The sequence below is a fragment of the Leptonotus elevatus genome, chromosome 11 (genome assembly GCF_054856555.1).
Source record: "Leptonotus elevatus isolate MCC_2025b chromosome 11, RoL_Lele_1.0, whole genome shotgun sequence".
Lineage (NCBI taxonomy): Eukaryota > Metazoa > Chordata > Actinopteri > Syngnathiformes > Syngnathidae > Leptonotus > Leptonotus elevatus.
The window spans coordinates 3,467,417-3,491,686 of NC_141249.1; the positions used below are offsets into that span (position 1 = coordinate 3,467,417).

The 24,270-nt window shown below is 39.8% G+C and overlaps 1 protein-coding gene across 1 annotated transcript in view; it reads left to right on the forward strand.

Annotated features, from left to right (window-relative positions):
• The first annotated feature begins 6,329 nt into the window (after positions 1 to 6,329).
• Positions 6,330 to 24,270, forward strand: part of gpc1a (glypican 1a) — a 34,784-nt gene continuing 16,843 nt past the window's right edge. The window contains exon 1 of the mRNA XM_086089889.1: positions 6,330 to 6,813. Coding sequence (XP_085946015.1) covers positions 6,672 to 6,813 — 142 coding nt within the window. The 5' untranslated portion in view covers positions 6,330 to 6,671. The remainder of the gene's footprint in view (positions 6,814 to 24,270) is intronic.

The window sequence follows — 24,270 nt, forward strand, 5'->3', positions numbered from 1 at the left end:
AAGGAAACACAAAATCACGCCCGAGGGCGGATAGAACAGCGAGTAGTGTGAGATACAGAGTAGCATCACGGAGTAATAACCCGACACTCCTTGCTGCTTCTGTCAGGCTTTTATCTTGGCCTGACGAGCTAATGGGCAGCAGGTGTGTTTGGCGGGATCCGCCCTCCAGCTGTTTCCCCAGCAACTGCAAGGGAAAACAGAAACAGCTGACCCCAATCATGACACCTTTCTTATGATAGATGGAGTCACACATAAAATAGTAGTGTAGTTAAAACATGTACCTTTTGATGCTCTTCGGAAAGATACCCATACATTTTAAATCCAGAGATTAGCATCTTTTAAAGCACAAGATGATTTAGTGAAAGCCTCAAATCAGGAACATTTGATGATATGAGGCCTCTGGTGATATGGATCTCCAGTTAAACCAGAGGAGTTTTTAAACTGCTCAAAAAAATCCTGAACAGGATTTTTATTTTATTTGATGGGATGGGAACTCATGGTACCATAATGGTACCCATGGTATACAGTATATAGCTATTATTAGTTAATCTCTACAACAAAAATAACAGCAATATAACAAAATCTTAATTCTTTCAAAATGTACATTACTGTATATCAAAATAAACACCTAAGTTAGACCGTTTGACACTTGGCAGCAGTGACATGCGGTCAGGGCAGGCAAGGTAGGCACTGCCTGCCCCAGGCTGAAATGAAAGTTGAAACTGTTTGGCTTTTTCTATTTATTTTAATTATTAATTTTGTTTCAGAAAGTCTACACTACCTATAGGTTTGAAAGTGACAACATTTGGTGATTTTCATACCTCAATAAAAAATGACTCATTACTTTGTGTGGCTTGCAGGCAAAAGTGCTGCAAAAATTATCCTCCTGAAGGCACACTGCGACTGTGCTTTTCCCAGCCCTGTCCGCGTAGCGATGTGTGTTTGCGCATGCGTAGTCAGTTTCCCAGTAGAAAAGTCCTTTACGCAAACAGGCAGATCACTACGCAGCTTTTTTACGCCGCTGTATTATTCCTATGCGAACGTATGTTCGCACAGTGCATTTGTGAATTCAAAACACACTTAGTGCACAGCAAAGCGGTAAGATGACGTCACTCTGAAGAATATAAAACTATTTTCCCGTCTTTCTTTTGAGGAAAAACATCAGCTTTTTAATGATGGGAGACCAACGCCTTAGCTACCGGATCTTCTGCAAAGTAAGGGACAGAGAAATATTTGTACTTTTCACAAAGAATGGTGCAAAAGGAAAGATTGGCTTTGTGGATGTGCTTTGAATAACTGGCTATTTCACTTTACATGATGTTTGGCATTGCTATTGCCAGCTTGATTTTGTGAGGCTGTTTTACAGGGAGATATCCACTTTATTACATTCTTTCCGGACATCCCTTTTTCGTTGTGCGGCAAATGGGAGGCGGAGTGCACTGCAACATGTTTACCGTGGCTGGCAGACCGCGCACTGGATATGACAGTGGCCCAGAAGTGAGTGGCAAATGTTGAGCTGCCGCACTGGAGGCGATGGGTATGAACCCCACTCGAAGTAAAAAAAAAATAATAATAAAAGGTTGCGGAGCAAAAAATGTAAGACTTCAAAAGAGAGCAATGTTCTTTTTTTTCTTTTCTACCCATACAGAGGAGGCATATGTTAAAATAGTTTGAATGTATGGCATCTTGGAGTAAACGGAGTATCATTTAAGTATCTCGAGGTCGGGCCTTTTTGGAAATGAAATTATGGTCACCTTAGGATACGTTGTACACTCGCCTGCTGACAAACAAATTTGTATTGGTGTGCTTCTCAATTTGCGACTGCCTGCCTACCCAAACCTAGTGCTCACTGCACGTCACTGCTTGGCAGGCTGTGCATAGGGTAATCAAGACGTGTTTTGCATGTAAGTAAATATATCATTATGTTTCACTATTACTTCGATGATACCCAACTATATATGCCTTTAGAACTACAAACCTGTGTGAATGCTGGAATCTGGAGGCGTTTTTTGATTTGATATACCCAATCATTGGCTCGTATCCAGTTCATTGTTATGGGCAGATTGTTGCGATTTCTGCATGTCTAAAGTGTCACTCAGACTTCAGGATTGCCAGTGACCTTTACAGGTTGGAAGGATGTTGGATGTGGCGAAGGACTGCCGGGTGTCAGACAGCTCATCCATCAAGTCCAGCAGTGCTGCCAGAGCGAGCATGAGAAGGTACTGAACCCCCCCGCCGGCGAGTAATCTCCTTGCAGAGATGTATACTGGGTTTAACACCTGAAAATGACCACATACACTCCATGGCTCAAAATGCTGCTGTTAAGAAATGGACTGTCAGAGAGGAATAAGCTTAAAGATTTTTGTTGTTGTGGTTGTCATTTTTAGAGACATACTCTGTGTCATACTGAGAGAACAATACCAATAGTATCCATCCCTTCACTCTCTATACCGTGCGTCCTCATTAGGATCATGGATTAGATGGATTCTATTGCAGCTATTCACACATAAAGTCAAATTAGAGTCTTCAATTAACCTAACATGCTTGTTTGTGGAGTGTGTATATCTGGAGTATCTGGAGAAAACCCACACAAGGACAGGGAAAACATATCAACTATATGCAGAGAGCTGGAGTTTGGACCCATTTTTATAGATTTGAAGTGGTTGCCTCGTGACTGTAAGACATGCTAACCACAATGACACTGTGCTGCCCAATAATAAGAATAAAACAATAATAAGTATGGCGACCTAGGCAGCACAGGGAAGCACCAGTTAGTAGGCTACATCTGTCTGACAGTTTTGAGGTAGGCTCTAAACTCACCTGTAAGTCACGACCCAAACAAAAGACAAGAAAATGGATGGAACTAGAACGTGTTAGATGGTATGCAAAATGATGCTGTCTGGTATGGAAAGCTGTTTGAACATTTATTCAATTTCTTTGCCATCCTGCTCATGGTCCATGAACACTTAAAAAACTTTTTTTTTAAACGGTATATTTGTGGCAGCTGGGGCACCAAAAAATTGTAGTGAAATAACAGAAACTTATTCTTACCCACTTCTCATAAAAATACAGGTTTTCCACCCATAATTAAAATACAGTTTGCAGATGTAATTTCAACAAGATTTTGCCTTAAAGTTCAGGTTGTTTTTAATATTTAATTAGAATCATTTTCACCTTTTAAAATAATTAAATTACCCTGGAAATATATAAGGTAAACGTTGTTTTACGAATAGTAATGCTTGAAAGAAATGTGCTGTTATTAGTTGTTTTTAATCACATGATTTTTTTTTCTTTTTTTATCTTTCTTTTTCCTATTAAGAGCTCAGTATTGTTCATTCGGAAATGTCATCATCATTGCTCTTTTTTTTTTATTTATTTTTTTTAAATATATATATATGTATATATATATACACATATATACATACATATATACATATATATATACATACATACATACATTTTTTTTTTTTTTTGTGTGTGTGGGTGAGTATGTGTATGTGCGTGCGTGCGTGCGTGCGTGCGTGCGTGCGTGTGTGTATTTGTTAGCTCACCAGAAAACCTATTAGAAAAAAAATCTCATACCGTTCACCTAAATTGAACACCAGGAGACCCGAGGGGACCGAAGAAAACCCAGGAAGGTGAAATCCAGCACCGACCAGACACCCCCCACCAGAACTCCTCCCCAGCCCAAGAAACATCCAGACCCCAACAAATCCAAAAAACATAAAATCAGGGAGGCCTCAAGAGACCAACGGAGAGACCGAGAAAAGGAAGGAAGGACAGACGAAGCCGCGTGAGATCCGAGACACCAGCCTCCACCGATTCAATAACCTGAGGAGGAAACAGATTGTGTCTGAGTTTCGGTAGATGCTGGTGTGGTGGATCTGGCATGCATGAAAATCTCCACCAAAGAGGGGAGCCGTCGACCCCCGCCGGAACAGAGCAAGCGCAACACCTCAGGGCCCCCCAGGCCGCGGCAGCGCCAAAGGACGACCCCCGGGCCCCACCAGGGCCACCGGCCGGAGAGCAAACCCAGGAGCAGGAGCGCCCCCGCCCCAACACGGCCCGCGCCCCCGGCCCAACGCAGCAGGACGGGGCACTGCAGGCCCACCAGGCACCCCACCGGCCCCCAACCCCCGCCCCCCCACGACCCCCCGCCCCCCATCCACCCCCGCCACCCACCCCAACCCAGCCCCAGCCGCCCCCACGCCCCCAATCCCCCAGACACCCCCCACCCCGCAACCCCCACCACCAACCCCCCCCCCCCAACAAAGCCGCCCCCCCCCGACCCCACCCCGACCAACCGGCAGCCCCCCAACCCCCGACCCCCAGCCCCCGGGGACCACCCGCACCCAGGCACCGGCGCCGAAGAGGGGCCGGACAGCGGAGCGGAGAGGGCAGCCGCGCCCACCCCACCCCCCGCCGTGTGGAAGGACGGAACACCGGGGGCAGAAGGGGGAGATGGGGGCACCGGAGGGCGGCCGACACCCCCGAACCCCAGGCCCAGCGGGGGAAGGCCCCGGTCGTCACCCCAGCGTTCTTTGTGAAAATTAACCCCTGTTACTGAGTCCGCCAGCTCGCGGACTGGCGAACTCTACCCCTAAACCGTGAATGTGACCCCACCCAGTGTATATACAAGTGTGTGTGTGTGGTGCATTAAAATTAGGAGCAGGTGAACATGAGCACATGATTTTATGGTAAGAGGTTTTATGATAATTTGTGTTTGATATAATATAACAGTATATGACACACACAAAAATTATGTGATTCATCTTTCAAAACGTCAAAACACTGTTGAAAAACTAGATACTGGGTTTAAAATTGCAACAGTTTACTGTTATGGTAATTTACTAAAGCCTCGTTTCCACCAACAGTACCTACCCTACTCTACTCTACTCTTTTTGACTTTACACCAGGGGTGGGCAAACTCGGTCCTCGAGGGCCAGACTCCTGTGGGTTTTGGAGGTTTCCCTCTTTCAACAGCAGATGATTCCAATCAACAGGATCATTATCAGGTTTATGCAGAGAACACTCTGGCGGCCTTGGATCAGGGTGTAGAGACGGTCGTTCAGTAACCAGAAGGTCGGCTGTTGGATCCCTGCTCTCTCTCCCCAAGTCATTGCCTTCAGTGCTACTAACACTGGTGTATGCAAGGTTTTACAGTTTTACACATTTTACAGTTTATTCCCTTAAATAACAGACAAATATTTGTGAACTAAAGATTAATTTGTGAACATATTTTAACAATAAATATATGTATTTCTATTATGGTTTTTAGGTAAAAGAACAGAACTATTGTATGTGTTCGCAGTTACAGTGATTTTATGTTATTTTACATTCACTATGGGCACGGTGGCTGACTGGTTAGCACGTCTACCTCCCAGTGCAGAGGACGTGAGATCGAGTCCAGGCTTCGGCCTTCCTGGGTGGAGTTTGCATGTTCTCCCTGTGCTTGCGTGGATTTTCTCTGGGTGCTCCAGGTTCCTCCCACATTCCAAAGACATGCATGGCAGGCTAATTGAACACTCCAAATTGTCCATAGGTGTGATTGTGAGTGTGGATGGTTGTTTGTCTCTGTGTGCCCTGCGATTGGCTGGCAACCAGTTCAGGGTGTACCCCGCCTACTAAGCTAAGATAGGCCCCTGCGACCCTTGTGAGGACAAGCGGTTAAGAAAATAGATGGATGGATACATTCACTATATAAGATCACAGTCTATTTTTGAAAATTAAATGGTATTTTAAAAAAATAGGAAAAAGCTGTAACATAAAATAAACATTGAAATTGTGTTATTTTAGGTTTTTTATTTATTCATGTATTTATTTATTTACAGTGTACTAGTATGACTACTATTATGGATGTTTTTTTTCTCCTCCATTACTGCGTTGATAGTTGGACAACTACATATTACTAGTGAGGAGAAACCATGCTGCTACTTGACAAATGTGTGCTCTTATTTATTATATTTATTATTATTATATTTTGTGGCGTTGTGGGTAGAAAGAAATTGTACAAGGCCCCAGTTTGGTCAGGAGCGGTCCTGATGATTAATTGAAAATGTGAGGTAATATGATGATTGATAATGTGCCTTCCAAATTCTTGCAACCTAGCGCTGTGAGAGAGAGAGAGAGAGAGAGAGAGAGAGAGAGAGAGAGAGAGAGAGAGAGAGAGAGAGAGAGAGAGAGAGAGAGAAGGTGTCAAAGCAGGAACTGTTGTCTGCCTAGTCTTGTAGCATATTCAAAGCAGGAACTGTTGTCTGCCTAGTCTTGTAGCATATCTCTCTCTCTCTCTCTCTCTCTCTCTCTCTCTCTCTCTCTCTCTCTCTCTCTCTCTCTCTCTCTCTCTCTCTCTCTCTCTCTCTCTCTCTCCCTCCCTCACGTCTTTGTCTCCGCCGGCATCCCTCCAGCCAGCAGAAGGAGAACAAGAGGAGGGGTAGGAGAGGAGGTTCGTGGGTGTACCTGACACCTACAGCCGCGTGTCGTTGTTCCTCGTCCGCAGCCGGCTACTCGCCCCTGCGTATCCCTCCAATAGTTCCTCTATCGGACCTCATCGCTGGTTGAACTGCCGCCACACTCCCGCGGTTACCGTACGACAAGTATTCTTTAAATAACTCCCGAAACGTCCAGTAATTCAGTTTTCCCCTGCCGGATTTTCTTGGACTACGCTTGAGAAGATGCTTGTTCTGGTCTTCTCTCTGCTGCTGGGTCTGACCGGAGCCGCTGGGCCTGCACCAGACAGGAGCTGCGTCGACTTGCGCCAGTTCTACACCGGGAAGGGCTTCACGCTGGCAGGAGTACCTCAAACCGAGACCTCCGGTGAGTTTAGGAGATAAGCAAAACAAAACACTTGTTTTTGTTTCAACACTTGTGCTTTTTCACTTTATGCATGTAAAGGCAAATCACCATTCATAAAATAGACAACAATACAATACATGTTCATGCTTCTTATAACGCAGTTGGAATTGCATCAATGTGGATGCCAATTTCCTCATGTGTGCATGTGTACTCATGGTGCTGATGTGATCTTTGACTGTGCCATGATCTGAGACTGTAAGTGATGCTTATTTGTGGTAGAAGTAATTATAAATAAGTTACAACAACAACAAAGTTGGGCAGATTGTGCTGTGCCAATCAATCACTCTTTTCAATCATTAGTTTCTATTATATAATCAACCAGTCAATTACCTTGCATGTCAGATAATCAATCAAACTGAGAAGTGCTTGGTCAACCTGTCAGTTAACCATACATCACACACCTGAGTCACAGTTCACACATTTGGATTGAATCGCGAGAAGAGAACAGATTAAAGCGTCTTTTTTTCCTTAAAGGCAATCGTCTGTTGTCTTTTATCATTGAAAGATGGTCAGTGGCAGCAGCCTGGAAATAAGAAGACAAAAGACTATGATGCGCTTGTGTGCAAGCTTTGTATGGCGCAGAAGGTCATTCACATATGTCTTGTGCGGTGGAATATAAAGCAGTTTGTGTGCGTGGGTGGTTGATGTCGAATGAGATACCAACACACAGACGAGAGGGAGGCATATAAATTAATTTAGAATAAGTAATTCATGAGCAGACAGGAGGAGGAGGGAATGAGACTGGAGGATTGGCAGAGGTATGTACAAAGAGGGAGGAGGAGGTGGCAGAGAGAGAGGAAGAAACAGAGAAAAAAGTGAGTCACACAAGGTCTTCAGGGATGGCCAAGGAAGAGTCCAGAAACAGCTCGCTCCCTTTCTCTCCATTAAAAACTCATATTTTATTGACAGATGACGAACACAATGCTTTAGTCCCTGGGACCATGATCCGCTCTAGTTATTTGAGCAAGAGTTCTGCCTCACCCTAAAATAAGTGAAGCTGGCAAGCAGATTGTTGCAAAAATTATGGTGACAGGCAGTTGAATTCCCCCAAAGACAGGAAGCTCGTTTTTCTAAATGTACTAGCTGTTGTGCTCAGGGAGAAACAGGCACTTCTCCAGTGTTTCTGTTACACTTGCAAAAGATTTGGTGACCATGGACTCCTGATACAAACAATATTTGATGCAACTAGCTGTGGCAGTCCTGTCAGAACTTCGTAAGAATCTGGTGTCCAAGTTTTTTAAATTCGATATGGCAATTTTTTTTGTTTAATATTATTTAGCACTTTTAACACTTTTCCCAATATATTTATATATTTTTTTCTCAATTCAGTGGGATATGAAAGAATAGAAAAATAAATCCTGCAAAATCAGCGTCTTGCTCAAGGGCACCACAACCATGTATGTAGGGACGGTCTTGAACTGGGCTCCCCACGGTGGCAGGTGATGATCTTAAACACTTGGCCACAGCTGCCATAAAACATTTTAAATACCGACGATACACTCTCTTACTGTTGGAATCCATTTTATAATGGGATCTTGGCTAGATAGATAGATAGATGGATAGATGGATAGATAGATAGATAGATAGATAGATAGATAGATAGATAGATAGATAGATAGATAGATAGATAGATAGATAGATAGATAGATAGATAGATAGATAGATAGATAGATAGATAGGAATGCACTTATAAAGCGCTTTATCGGCACCATGCGGTGGGTGCCCAATAGAGCTGTCAAAATTAATAGATTAATCAACAAGTAATCGATTATCAAATTAATCGACACCAATTTTAATAATTGATTAATTTTTTTGTCCAAATCGTCTGATTTCAGCATATCAACAGTAAATGTTGACTGATTTCTGTAATCCTTCATGAAAAAATACTTTATCTTCTGTGTTTAATCAAAATAAGAGATTTGCGAACATCTGTTTTTACTTTGGAAAGCAATGACCAAACTGGTAACATATAAGTATGATGACATCAATCCCCGTGTTTATTTAATTATTTATCACTATACGAATACAAAGTACGAAATAAACACCAATCACTGGTTAATAAACAGTAATCAGGGAGAAAAATGCTTTTGTAATTCACTTTAATGCAAAAATAAAATAAATCAGTTAGTCGATTAATCGATTGAATAATCAATAGATTTATCTACTATTATATTATTTTATATATTTGATAGTGACAGCACTAGTGCCCACAGAGCTTTACAAAGAAAGCCTCACGTTCATTTATTCGAAAAATTTATCTATTGAACTGTAGAAAAGCCTACAGCTTTTAAATCATAAAACTTTTTTTCAATTTAGTTTAAAATGTCTTACTTTAACCAGGATCACACTCGGCATTGTGGCCAAAGGTAGAATGCGGGTGTTGTACGTTGTAATCCTCGTTGTGGGCGGGGATCAGCTGCACCCTATAGCTAAACTAGTTTACTGTGAATACTCCCTTCATTTGTTACCATTACGTGATGGAGCGAGAGAGAAGCTGCAATCGTATGTTGGAGTGCGGGGCAATGTTGGGTGATAAATTGGAAGTGCCTGTACTAATGGACCTGTGACGTGTGAGCCACCAAAGCGTCAGATACAGAAGGGTTGACTTCTGAGTTCCTTGTCTGATGTTTGACCACAACCACAAACCCGACAATGAGCGCACTTCGTGAGCAGCGACCAATCGAAAGGCATCCTCCAGTGAAATGATTTGAAAATAGCAGCAGCCTGCAAAGTTGTCAGCAGTCACATATTAAAGAGGATGAATCTGTCTGCATAGGCCACATGTTGCGTCGTCCAATCTCATGAATGAAAGTGAAGGCAGATGAAATGATGTTCCTCCTCATTTAATTGATGAGGCATCACTGCTGCCATTTGGAATGCCTGATGGCATTTATCTCTCTCTCTCTTTTTTTTAAATTAGAAGATGTTACATCATTAGATGCAGGTATACCATAATCTGACTTTTCCTACACTTTAGCATGTGTGATGCAACTGGAGATTGTTGGTGGAATCTGCACTTAAATTTGTGTTTGTCGTATCGAATTACAGTACAGTACATACTTACTTGTTTACGTCCACTCTTGTGTTTAAGAATTATGTTATGGGGGCGGCATGACTCATTGGTAGAGTGGTCGTTTCCTAACCCAGCCAAGTCAAGTCAAGTTTATTTATATAGCCCTTAATCACACAAGAGTCTCAAAAGGCTTCCCAGCGGCTGTGGGTTTGATCCCCGGCCATTGCGACCATCTCTATTTACTTGAGCAAGATGGTGCCCAGTTACCATCTGATATTATTGATCAATAAAGATTAATTGCTTGTGTTTCTTTAAAAATGCATTAGAAATAAAGTAAATTAAAAAAACAGAGATAAATAATGTGGTTGCACAAGTGGGCACACCAGCTTCATATATTCTAAATGGACATGTGGCTATTCAGAATTAACAAGTCACATTCAAACTCATGTTTAATAGGAGTTGGCACTCACTTGCCAATTTTATTAACCCAAAATAAAGTTCAGATGTTGTACTAGGACTGCATATTGCCAACAAGCTCACAATACAATGCCTATCATGATACACGTGTCACGATACGGTAGGTAGCGCAATGTATCCTGATACATGGCCTTCAAGGCGATATGAATCCCAATATTTTACTTAACATATTGTTGACGTCGGGCCAAAACCTTGTACCTCCAAAATCGTCTTTTTTTAGGAGACCCCCAAAACTTCATGTTTTTTTCAACCATTAATATTGCATCATCAAAGACAATAAGCCATTTTCAAAACTTTTGGTCAATAATGAATAAAAATGACACCAACATATTTAGACTGACCAAAAGTATACCTTTTTGAAAAAATATTACATTTATCAAATTATGACTTATGAGGTTTCGGCCCGACGCTAGCAAATTATATTTTTGTTATGCTGGATAGCAAAAATGTTTTCTTCTCTTAATGTTAGCAGCGCTTCCAGGTTTACCGACTACACTGTGCCTGGGAGGAGCTTGCCGAGACACGCCGCAAAACTTACTGAATGAATGTGTAATGTTGATTCCAATGCCTCCGAATTGATACGTGTATTGTAAAGACGCCCACAAATATATATCCCCGTATCGATTGTTTGAGCACAGCCCTATGTTCTACTACATGACGTTTTCGTGGTCACATCTTACAGCACAAATCATGCTCTGCACAGAGCTTCCACAGCATCAGAAGAAGCTCATTGTTCAGAAAGAAATCAGTCAGCAGTAGGTACAAAATATTTTTGAGGCTTTAACTAACTAAACAATGGAACACAGTGAAGACAGTCATTATCAAAGAGCGAAGTTGCGAGTTTGCGAGTTTGGTAAAGGTGACAACAATCTCCCGTCTTCTTGGTGTGTCTGACATTTGGGCTAGGGTGGCAAGAAGAGAAAAATAAACATACTTCTCTAACATACAAATCTCGCAATCATGTGCTGGAGCAATTATTTGCAATTTAGTTTATTGAAGAAACTGAGTATGACCTGCTGTTCAAAAGTACATTACTTGCTTAACCCCTAGTTTTTTGTTTTGGCATTGAACACTTTAAAACTTAGACAGCTTTTGTTGCATGGGTGACATATTTGTGAAATGTACATATAAAATAATTATTTAACATAGCAAATGTTCTGTTGTACATGCTTTGCAAATGTCACCCTTTGAAAAGAATACACACAAAAAAAATTGGTGGAAACTGCTCCTAAAGTGCCTCTTTTCCTTACTTCATTCCTTCAAAAAACCTAAGCAGTTAACACATGCACAGATGTTGCAGCCCTGTCGCTTTCCTGTGCGTGGAATGTCACATTTGGAGCAACAAACAGCCTCCTAATTATTTGGGACAAGGTCCAGCTGTTGCCAGGTATGCTGCTCCCCGAGATGGAGAAGCATTTAGGCTAGGGCTGAAAAAATCGTCCAATTCAAATCGACATTGCAATGTAGCAGAATGCAATTATCAAATCACAAAGGTTGCTATTTGGCAAAAAACAACAACTCTGCTAATTTTGGTCTGTAGATTTTACTTTGAAATCACTGATTTATGACATATTGACTTATACTTGTTATACACTTGTTTGGTAGAATTATGTCAAGTTGTCGTAGTGATAGCTTAAAAGACTGCATGTCAAAGTCTTGTCTACGTTAACAATTCTAATTAAAGTACAATAATTTGTCTTTCATGTTAATTCGGGGTTAATTCACCTTTATTTAAGTGTAAACATAAAACAGTTATATATAAGTACTGGGGGTCAACGGATCACAAAAGTCACGGTTTGAATCTGAAAACGGATTTGAGTTTGTCGGATTGTTTTTCGGATCAGCAAAAAAAAAAAAAATCATACTTTGTCTTCATTTATTTTGTAAAACACTTTTTCCAATTAAATAAATGTTGTTGTTTTTGTTTTTTTCAAAATTTCTAATATAGCCCTTTGGGATTTAGGAACACAACTTTAAGTGCAATGTGAGACAGAAACACATACATATACATTATCCATGTTTAAAATAAAGTATTAATGGCTTAAAATTGTGTTCCTAAAATTTAAACGGCTATGTTTGACATTTTGAGTTGAATGTTGCTGTTTTTTTTTAATGGGCAAAAGTGTTATCTAAAATAAAGGAGGAAGTTCTACTCTTTAAAAAAAACAATATATATTATGAAAAGACCTCAAAGAGCAATTTAAGGCATATTCCCTTCTTTTAAACATGGAGAGTGAATTACAAAGTAGCCTTGGTCCAGAATTTAAGTAAGCCATCAGGTACCAGCTGTCAAACTCCCTTACAGCTATAAGCCAAACACTTGTTGGTAATGCTAACAGTTAGCCGCTAGCACTTACCTCGGAGACTACTGCCGTATCATACAGTGACAGCGTAATTAATTAGCGGTTTTTTATTTCTAATATTTACATTATTTTTCAAAATGATTCAGCCCTAATTTAGGTCCTTTTAACAATTGTTGATATACAGAGAACCCTCTCTTTGTAACATTCAAAAGCAGCATTCACTTCTGTTTCAATCAAATATCGAGGCAGTGCACAACACAGAGGAGCAGTTTAAACAGCTGGGAATTTTTTTATTTATCCTTGATACATTCATTTTCACAGGTGATTGATTAACAATCAAGTCGTCAGACTACCAACTTTGGTAGCTTTTACACAGGATTTTGAAAAGTATTTTTAGCTCTCTTTGTGGATTTGCTTTTGGTGAATGTAATTTAGATTGTAGTTGTCGTGTCTTAAACAAGGTGAGGCAATGTTTGTGGGAATATAAGAAAACCACATTACAAACTGTATTACTGATTTTTTTCAGTAACACACAATCCTTCTACTTGTAAATTCAAAAATCATGATAATGCAGTTTTTGTTACTGCCAAATACTGTCACATAACTTTAATTACTACATCATTAAAGCAGTTCTCATCTGACCAGCGAGCTCTTAAAACAGACATTTTATTCATTTATTTATTTTACAGTTCTTCTTTGTGAGCATGCACAAGACAAGCGCATAAGTGATCATTATTGACTGAGTCAAATTTCCCTTAGAAATAGATTTTGGCAGGTGTTGTTGATGCAAACAAAGCAAGCATAGTCGCACTCAGGAGGTGACACAAGGGGTCCTATTTTTGTACCAGCACAAGTCAAGCGCAAAGCATGGTCCAGCTGTGCACATGGATGGAGTTTTCTTTCTTTCTTTCTGTGTTTTCACAGACACATGCAGTTAGAAAGGTGCATTTGCGCTGTTGTGGGCGTGAACTGCTTCCTGGTCAATGAAAGTGGTGCCTCTCACTCTCTTTAAACTCAGCTTAGGAGAGGCACATATTGTAGTGTACATGGCGGTAGCAGAACTAACAGTTGCAGTCCATGCAAGAGATTGACACACGCAAAGGAACTGCACGTAAAATTGGCCAGATCACTGCCGTGAAGTGGAGCTCTGCGACACAGCCTTCCAATGTGATCGTTTGTGTCCGATAAGCAGTACAGAGAATAGATGGATGGATATTTGTGTACACTGTGTCTTTAAGGAATTTATTGTGTTAGGTGTCCATTTCAATATAACACGGTTCACCAACAAGGGCCAGATGTTGTGAGTAATCATGAAATATCTCTTAGCAGCACATGTCAGTTTGATTTATTGAAATGACAGTACAATGAGTTTCAACTACCTCTTTGTTTAACTTATGAAGAATATTTTGTTGAAAATGTGTGTATATAGATGTGAGAGTTCTTTTTTAATTTACACTTCATTGAATTATGCGAATTTTAGAATTTTGAGTAGTGAAGAAAATACAGTATGTCTATTAGTTGTGGTTTCAACTCCAATAAATATCAAGCCAGAGTACCCTTCTATGCAGTAATTTACATTATTTGTCGTAATTTACCTTACACTGATGTGAGTAGGAGCAATAAAAGTCTAATGTGGAATGCATGCTCGGTATTCATGCTTTTAGAGTTCTAATCTTCTCACTCCCTACTCACATCGCCATTGTCCCACAAGTTTAATGCTTTGTGAATAGAAGTCATCATCTTTCCTTCTGTCTGCCACTTTGTCTTTGTGCCTGCAAGCATATTTTACTCTCAGACATTGTAGCCTTCACCTGGCCAGTGGTGAAGTTGAGCTCATCTCTTTCAGTGTGTGTGTGTGCGTGTGTGTGTCTGGGGGGTGTCTGTGTCTGTGTGTGTGTGTTTAAAAGTCCATGAAAGCCAATACCTCCCAAAAAGTTACATTCACAAATGCATTATCTTGCAGAGAAGCACACACACCCATGTGATCAAATGACCCACAGCAACAAAATGAGACCATTTTGTTACCTGCTTGCTGAAAATTGGACTGCGGATGGCACAGGATTGTGTTTGTTTATTGGATCTTGGTTTTCTGAATAAGGTGGTAATGATCTTCCTTGTGAAAATAAATGTTTAGCTTACCAAAAATATCCAATATGATTTTTAAGGGATCAAAATCTCGAGTCTGGTCTAATCTACTTTAATTTCATTGACTACCTGTCTGAATGTCTTGCTCCTTAGCTTGGTTTGTTCTTGGGGTCCTTTACTCATTTGTCAATTCGTGACACTGAATAAATACATTGCACCAAAAAAAACAAAAAAAACAATAAATAAATACACACATTTAAAAACATATGCACATTAGGTTTCACCAACATGAATATGATTTTATGTTGTGCAATAATCTTTTTGGACAAATGCAAGTGAAAATTGATTCTGATCTCTCATCTGTCACACATCTCATGTCACGTGTTCTTCGTATTGTTTCCTCAGAGTCCTCCATATTTGGGGCCCTAATTTAATTCCCAACGCAAGTCTAGAGCAAAGTGTGGTCTAACTGTGCGCATGGGTGGAGGAGGTTTCTTTCTATTGTTATTATTGCAGATGCATGCAGGTAAAAATTTGCGCCTCATTATGAACGTGAACAGCAGCTTGCTCTCAACAGATGCATGCGGGTCCCCTCATTCCCTTTAAATTTAGTGCAGGAGAGGCGGGCGGTTTACACAGCGGAAGTGGACTCAATGGAGTCAATGCAAGAGATCGGCACGCACAAAGCACAATTAAGAGGAACTGCATGCAAAATCATCTCCAGTGAAGTGAAGTGGGTGATGGTCGATCATCTTCCTTCCCTGTGTGACAACATCCTTCCCCCCATAGTTGTGCCGCTGATGATAATAATAATTTGTTCAATGGATTTATTACTACAATGATCCATCCAGTTCTATGTTGTCATATTTATGAATGAAATATAATGACATTAACCACACATGTCCAGAGCTCGGAATCTGTCTGCCTGCGCCTCCATCAAATCCACCAAAATCACATTAAACCACCTGCGCAACAACTTAGACCTGCTTTGGCCGTTATAATGTGTAGTCGCCTTTCTGTCAGCAAATTGTCAGGTGTGCCAGGGGCATGTAATAGGAAACATCCTTAGTGTGCCCAAAGGTGCAGGGAGTGTGGTGTGCTGATTTCCCAAACACGGTTAACTCAACTTGTTCTGGCACGAAAATTAAGATATGCCAGTTTTTACGCCAAGCGCACATGTTCCTGTCTACGAAAATAGAGTCTTTAATATTTTCATGATTAGGCCACTGCATTTTTTTTTCACCCTGACAGGTTGAGGTCTTGAGGAAGTCTCACATTAATGTTTGTAAAATTTGCAGGTCTGGGTCTTTTTTCCTCATAATATTACAAATGTATTAATAGTACTATGTATTAAAATAAGCTCTTCATTTATTCAAACATACATTACTACTTTGTTTTTATTTCAACGGGAGAAAGTTAAGACAGCAAATTGGTAATCAGGCTCTATTTGTTGCTGCTGTAGCTTTAAGAAGCAGCAAGTTCAAATGAAGCAATCCACATTATTAATGATCAAAAGGGTATCAGACAATGAATCATGGCAAATCCCAACATATCATTTATATCAAATGAATACACAAAGTACAATAATAGATATAGTTGAACTCGGTTCCACACCCAAATCCCCCTTTTCAACTTAAATGGAACCCTGACTGTAATGACAAGTTTGGTCTATATGATTTATTTGATTGTAACTATGAAATTAATTTTTCAAAAATCATTTCCAGGTTAATAAATTTTGTAGAAACTTTATTTGGACATACGCCGCCATTAACGCATTCAGTGCGTGACGTAGAATGGCAGCTGGCTCTCTGCCGAGCAATGCAAAACGGGTATAAAGAAAGTGAGGTAAATCTCCATAGCGTTCCTAAAGGGACGATCAAAACTCTTGAATGTGTCTGGTGAATGACGAGAGCACGGCGTGGGGAAGGGTGACTCTCTCGATTGCATGGTGTTGTAAGTACAAATAAAGTTTCTACAAAATGTGTTAAACTGGAAATTATTTTTGAAAAATGTATCTCATAGTTATGTTAGTAATAACCAAATAAATTATATGGAGCAAACTTGTCATTACAGTCAGGGTTCATTTTATTGTGATAAATAAATGGTGCATAATTTGAACTAATACGGCTTGTTACCTACAAGTAAAGCAACGCTTGTTGATGTACAATATGTGATTGGTCCTGATTACTATTTGCTGATTTGATTTCTGCACTATAGCAACGTGTAATCACATTAGTATGATAAATATGAGAACCACCTTGACTGTGTCCATATAATCACCGCAATTGAGTGTAAAGTGTAAAGAAGAAAACAAAAGTGAGAAGGTAACACAAATTGTTTGCTGGTTGAACATCCATCTTTGCCCTAAAATCAATAGTGCGAAAACCCATATTGTTTCTTATTTTCTACTCTCCTGCACCAGTTCATGCCACATTTCCATGTTTCCTTACCTTTGTTTTCCCGTTTACCTCTACCTCCTTATCACTACTAGCTATTTATACTTTCTCCTTCTCACTCATACCCTTCACTCAGCTAATCAATTATTTCTAAGGCTGCAGCTATCAAATATTTTGGTATTTGGATATCCTTCTGTCAAATAATGGAGTATTTGGACACAAAATAAAAAAAAATAAAATTTTTTCTTGGTTGAAGAAGAGTACAGAAGAGAAACTAACACATTTCACTTAATAATGATTGTCCAACTGTTTCTCATTTTTAGATAATCAACATTTTTTACTTAAATTATAACTGTGAATAGCAGCTATATTTTCTTCTCTGAAAACTAGTCTTTACACCGATCTGATCAACTAGATCGGGATTTGACAATATTTTGCATTTTATACAAAATCGGTGATTGGCTGTAATGTCTTAATTTGGCCGACATCAATGACGTCATTGATCGGCTGCACGAAATAAGACATAACACGCTCTATTTTCGTAGACTGACGCACGTAAAAATGGGCACCTCTCAATTTAATGGCAGCATAAAACGATTCACTGTTAGGGGCCGTCTTGCGCCTTTCTGGGCGTTACCGCAGACACAGCTGCCGGATCCGGCAATTTGATGATAGAAAATAGACTGCGCTCAGCCTAAAGGCGAGCACATCTTAATTTTCATGCCGGGGCAAGTGTTAGTCAAGTGTGTTTGTGAAGTTGGTTGACTCGCTATACGCCTCCCTGGGCGTTCCAGCGAGTGTAGCTGCCACGCCCATCAGCACATCTCCAATGTGGTTACAAAAAGTAGACTGAAGTCTAGATTGCATGTAAGGAGCTCTATTTTGCAGGGCAGGTGATGAAATGCGATTTTGGGGCATTTGATGGCAGACGCATCGGCGCGCTGTGTATACGTGTGTGGTGCATGTTGTCGTATTTCATTCATAAATATGACAACAGCGTATAGGACAATCCCTCTGAACCATTGTAGAAATCAAGTAATTTAACGGATTGTTATTATAATCCTGAAGAAACAACACGTGATCGAGAGAGTCACCCTCCCCCACGCCGTGCTCTCGTCATTCACCAGACACATTCAAGAGTTTTGATCGTCCCTTTAGGAACGCTACGGAGACTTACCTTGCTTTCTTTATAGGCGTTTCACATTGCTCGGCAGAGAGCCAGCCGCCATTCTACGTCACTACGCACTTAAGGCATTGCGACGTAAATAACAATGGCGGCGTGTACGCCCAAATAAAGTTTTTACAAAATGTAATGAACTTGAAATTATTTTTGAAAAATGGATCTCATAGTTGGAATTTAGCGTGACGTATAATGTGACGTGTGGTGTAGCGGCCTTGAAGTGCGTCAAGTGAGAAGGATGTAACAGACAGAATCCGGCCACTTTTCAAAATAAAACATCATTTTCGAAAAAAATAAAAATAATGAAGTTTTTTTTCTTTCGGTACCAAACCCACGGCCTGGTACCAAATGACCCACGGCCCGGTACCAAATGACCCACGGCCCGGTATCGGGCCGCGGCTCGGTGGTTGGGGACCACTGATCTAGAGCACTTGTAGATTTAATTTCTTGAATCCACACTTTACATAGGAGCAAATGGCATTTTATTGTCCAGAAACATTTTCAGTGGGGCAAATTCAAACAAATATAAATCACTAAAACTTAAACTTCTGTTCTTTTTTTCCACATTTGTTAACATGACTTTTATGAAAGAGTCTGCAAACAACAAATGACATGGCATAATCGTTATTTTAAATCGTATCTTTTATTTCGTTTTGGAAAGGATTAGGACAAGTACAGTGTAAGAACACTGGTGTATTGCACTCGAGACTCGCCTTCCACAGACGGCACTTCATATCAAATGCCATGCACTGTGGTTTGTAATTTTAAGAGAAGGGCATGTGGACAGTTTCCTTGGTGGTTCTCTACACCCATGCTACAGAGTGTGCATGGAGTCATCACAGTGCCCTACTTTCCATTTCACTAACCTTTGCGCTCCCTCTAGCCAGTGCAGAGATGGTCACACTGTTCAAGTCCAAAAATTCCCAGGTAGAGATTCATTATAAATTAATTGAAGGCATGTGCTACCAAGTTCAACACTCACTATCATAAAATGTTTATGCACACAGGTGTGTATGGTATATTTTATTTTTTTGTTCTTAAATGCCATACAAGGGTAATTGTAAACTCCTTTTAAAATGTGTGCTGTTTAACCCATGTTGTTGACACAACAACAAATGAGCATGGGTGATGGATACGGGTTGCCTTGCATGCTGCTGACTTTGCTGTTTACATTCCAATCCCACCTCTTTAATCAATGCTATTGAATTACAATATTGTTAAGTTGCTGGTACTAAATGACTGATCACTTGACTCATTTATAGCGGGTGAGTAGGCTGTTTACAGATAACAAATGATTTACATATAAAATTACTGCACGAACATTTGTTTAACAAGCTGTAGTATTAAGGGAGACATTTGAAATGATGTTCCAGTTTATAATTATTTTCTTCAAATATATGTGTGGTACTGAAGACAGAAAATTAAGAGGTGCAGTCTGTTATGTTCAATATGGAATTTATATTTAAATAATACTGCCATCTTTTTATTTATTTATTTTTTCCTCATGAGTCCTTTTCATTTCATCATTAAAAATTCACATCAAGTGATCCTCTGTACTCTGCTATGTAAATAATGAACCATGATTTGTCACTGCATATTATGTTTATCTGGCTATGATTTTTAAAGCCCACATGGGGAGCCCACATTTCCTGTGATAATACAAACTAGAACTGCACCAGCGCAATTTTTGTTTGAGAGACTCGGCTTTGCAGTGTCTCACTTTTAGTCTGTGTGTCATACTTGTCACTATTATTTTATAGCAAACTTCAAAAAAATATATTCCTCAGCTCATAATATTTTGAAGCCACAATGTACTGTACATCATAATCTGTTAATACACTCGCTATAGGGTGGACTTTGTATCTTAACTCAGAGCATTTCAGAAGTTGATATGTAGTTTGACAATAAAATTAAAAAATAAATAAATATAAATCTTAATAACACTTGATCACCAGAAAACTCACTAATCGTCTACTATATCGGATGAGATGTATTGAAATTAAGTGAAACATCTCAATGGGCTATTTTTTAAATAAATAAATAGACAAATGAATATACATGAGTTGTTTTGGTTTTGTACTACACTAACCATAACATTGTTTACTTGATGTTTCCAACAATCTGGTTTTATCACAATTTATTTTACTTCTTTATTTTACACTTATAATAATACGAGTCAGTCCTCCAATAAATAGTTGGATAATACAATGAAACTGTCTGTTTGTGAATGTAGTGTCAACTCCACAAGTTAGTGCATGAAAGCACTGTTAAAAAAAAAAAAAAAGATTTATTGCAAAATTTACATGTGAACATTGCGAAGCAGCCTGAGTCACCAAATTACAGGAATGCAATTTGACAAATCCAGCAATCCGAATGACTTGAAGCTGTTTGTGATCTCTCGAAAATGAATGCACATTGGCACACAGATTGGGTTGCCATAACCATAGTAGCGGCTGCAGCCAATAGTTAATAGTAGCTCCAGTTGATAGAATATACTTCTTTTTTTTATCACTTTGTTACCTACTACCTCACAAAATATTCTTAAGCAACTGTATTGCCACATACTTGTAGTGCAAATATTTTCGTATTAGGGGGTTCAGACTAGTCCACCGTGTGAATCAGCATCATGCAGCGAGGCTGATCTGCAAGTGTTACTGTAAATCTTTCTGCTGAGACTTCAAAATCCTTCCGTCCACACGGCTGTGATCAGGCAGTTATTGTACATTTCACCAAATTTCTCTAACTGGACCTGCAAATGGCTGTCTTCATATATTCCATCCGCCCATCAGGCCACATTTTATTTGCCACCTTTTCATCAACAGGACCGTGCTGTTGGATTAAGGGCTGATGTCTAATCTCCTGCTAATCCCGATCAGTTAATCTATGTGTGAGCAGTTTCTAGTTCACGACCTGGCATGTAACACATGCTGAACTTGCAACAGAATATACATGCTTATTAGTTTTCACATTTGAGTTTGTATCTTGAAGAACATGCAGCAATGCCTGTTGTCTGAATACTTTTTTTTCTACACAGAAACACAGGTTGCCAGTTACAGTCTGCTACTAATACATGCTACCTCAAATCTCACAGTCAAAGATAGCCGCTGTGACCTCTGCCCCATCCTGACTGATCCACCTTTGGTTGCACAAATTTGCACAGTCAGACATTTCCCTAGCATGTCATAGCAGTTGGCACGTGTTGTTCTGTATTTACAGAGCGAAATCAAGTACAAGCAACATTTAGTTCGAGCGCATTTGACTACTCCCAAAAAGACCTAAAATTATAGTATTATACGTGAGGTTGGTGCAATTTGAACATACACATGCACATCACACACACTTGGTGGGCAGCAGACAGGGCTGGGCTGTGGTTGAGGGTATTTTTAGTCTGGTAATGTTTCGCACAAATATATAGACACCTCCTTGTCTGTTGCCCTGGCAGAAACACACACACACACACACACACACAGAGTTTACTATCTTTGTGGGGGCATCTCATTGACATAATGCATTTCCTAGCCCCTCCCCCTAACCTCAGCCATCAAAAATGATTGCCTACCCCTATTCCTTACCCTAACCTCAACCATAACCCAATTCAAACCTAAACTCTAAAACCAAGTCTTGACCCTCAAAAAGAGGTCTAAACTTGTGGGGCGCAGCAAAATGGCCCCACATGGATGGGTGAGCCCCACAACTCTGTGAAATCCCGAAATGTTGGCCCCACTTTGTAACAAACAAACACACACACACACGCACACGCACCCCACACACACGCACACACAACATATCTCTTTTAATAGCACACATAATCATCAACCACATATCGACATAGCTATTTATGAACACGAATTACCAACTAGTATTAGTTTATTATTTTGGATAAAAGTCCATCCTTCCATCCATTTGCATCCTTTCTTTTCTTTAAAACAAGACTCTAGATTAAGGTAACATAAATGATGGAATATAAATTAACTGCAGAAAATGTGCATCTGTAGTATATTCTGCTGATTATACTGTTATGATAGCGGTTAGCAATGGAGGAGTTAGGATCTAAATGCTTGGAAGCAGGAAAAGCAAGGCAGGAGTTGCTCCACCATTGCTTCACTTTGACTGCACATTAATGAGCTACTTTGATGTGACGTCTGATTGCTCAGGCAGTCCAAACCTCGTCAATCAGTGAGTGCTTAGAGTGCTAATTCTCTACTGTTGCTTATCGATGATTTCATTTTCCATTTGTCAAACAATGACTATGAGGATTTTGTGTGTTTTTGTTACATGGTGGGGTCAATATATCGGGATTTCACAGAGTTGTGGGGCCCACCCTTCCTTGTGCGGCCATTTTGCTGCGCCCCACAAGTTTAGACCTCTTTTTGAGGGTCAAGACTTTGTTTTAGAGTTTAGGTTTAATTGGGTTATGGTTGAGGTTATAGTAAGGAACGTCGGTAGGCAATAATTATTATTATTTAAAAAAAATTGTGGAGGCAATAATTTTTGATGGTTGAGGTTAGGGAAAGGATTAGGGAAAGGCATTATGTCAATGAGATGGTTCCACAAATATAGCACTGTGTGTGTGTGGGTGTGTGTGTGTGTGTGTGTGTGTGCGCGCGCGTGCGGGGGTGCGTGTGTGTGCGGGGGGGTGTGTAAGACATATTAAGTAAACACTGCCTTGCTTTACGAACTTCTTAAGGGAGAATTCAGTGAAGTTACAATGAGAAAGACTGCTAACAGTGCAAAGGTCACTTCCTGCCTGACATGCTTTTATCGCTGTTAGCTCTGACACGCTTTGACATTTTATAGCATATAAAATTTCATCAATCCTCTTTGCGGGAGGATGCAAGATGTTTTATGGCATAATGAGAATTACAGTATGTGTCAGTATGCTAGTCTTTTACAGAGTCAAAGAGTTGCCCTCATTTAACCTTCCATTAAGTATAGAGGTAAAAGGTCTCTTTTTCAAACTCTTGTTCACTTTTTGGGATAACTTTAGTTTATGATTATTGCTACATTAGGATATGTGTGCTGATTGAACATTTTATGTGGCATGAAATGTAATTGGATTTACACATTACATTGAACATGCTTCTTGATGTCTATATAGTCTGTCATATTGGAAACTTATTTTGTCCGTAAAATTAAAATCAAACTAATCTGTTATACAAACCATCCCTAATTTATGAAATATTCATGAATTGAATAATATTTAACACATCGAAAGCTGTAACCACAGTCATTTTACACCATATAATAACAAATGCTAAAATATTCAGACACTTAGTGTGTATCTGTATTAGAGCGATCATCTACAGACTCACACACATGTAAATTCTACTCAGCTTACAGCCTCTAAGTATTTAATATCTCTGAGTCTTTTGGTGTGTTTTAGAAGATTAAAGCTCCCATATACATTTTCCCATGTGATGCGAGTTTGCGTAATGAATTGTAGTGACCTGATCTTCTAAATTGCATGTCTGGTGACCTTGATCCACCTAATTGAGGCTACAAAGGGAAGTGAATATTTGGATTAATTGTAAAGCTGTGTTTTGTTCCACAGTGCCTCAATTTGAACAAATACATGAGTCACAGACAGTGACTCCTTACAAAGGCATCAGCGGAAAATAACATTATTGACGGTTACTATAGACAACTGCCATAAAAGTATCTATGGATAGAACTTGTAGCATCAGTTTGAACATTTATTTGAACATTAGTTCATTTGAACATCTTTATAACATTAACAGGGCCTTTTGGTAGAATGTGATTATATTCAGGGGTGCACATAAACATTTTGGTGCGGTTCTTAAATGAGCACCAAAGCTTGTTGTTTGGTGCTCATGTTTTTTTGGTTTGGTGCCAAACGATTCTAGAATTTTTATTTATTTTTAATGATTTGCGCTGATGCCAAGTGTGGTCCCTCATAGCCTCTTTGCAACATTCTTTCACAATGGAGTGTAGAGAGTGATTTGC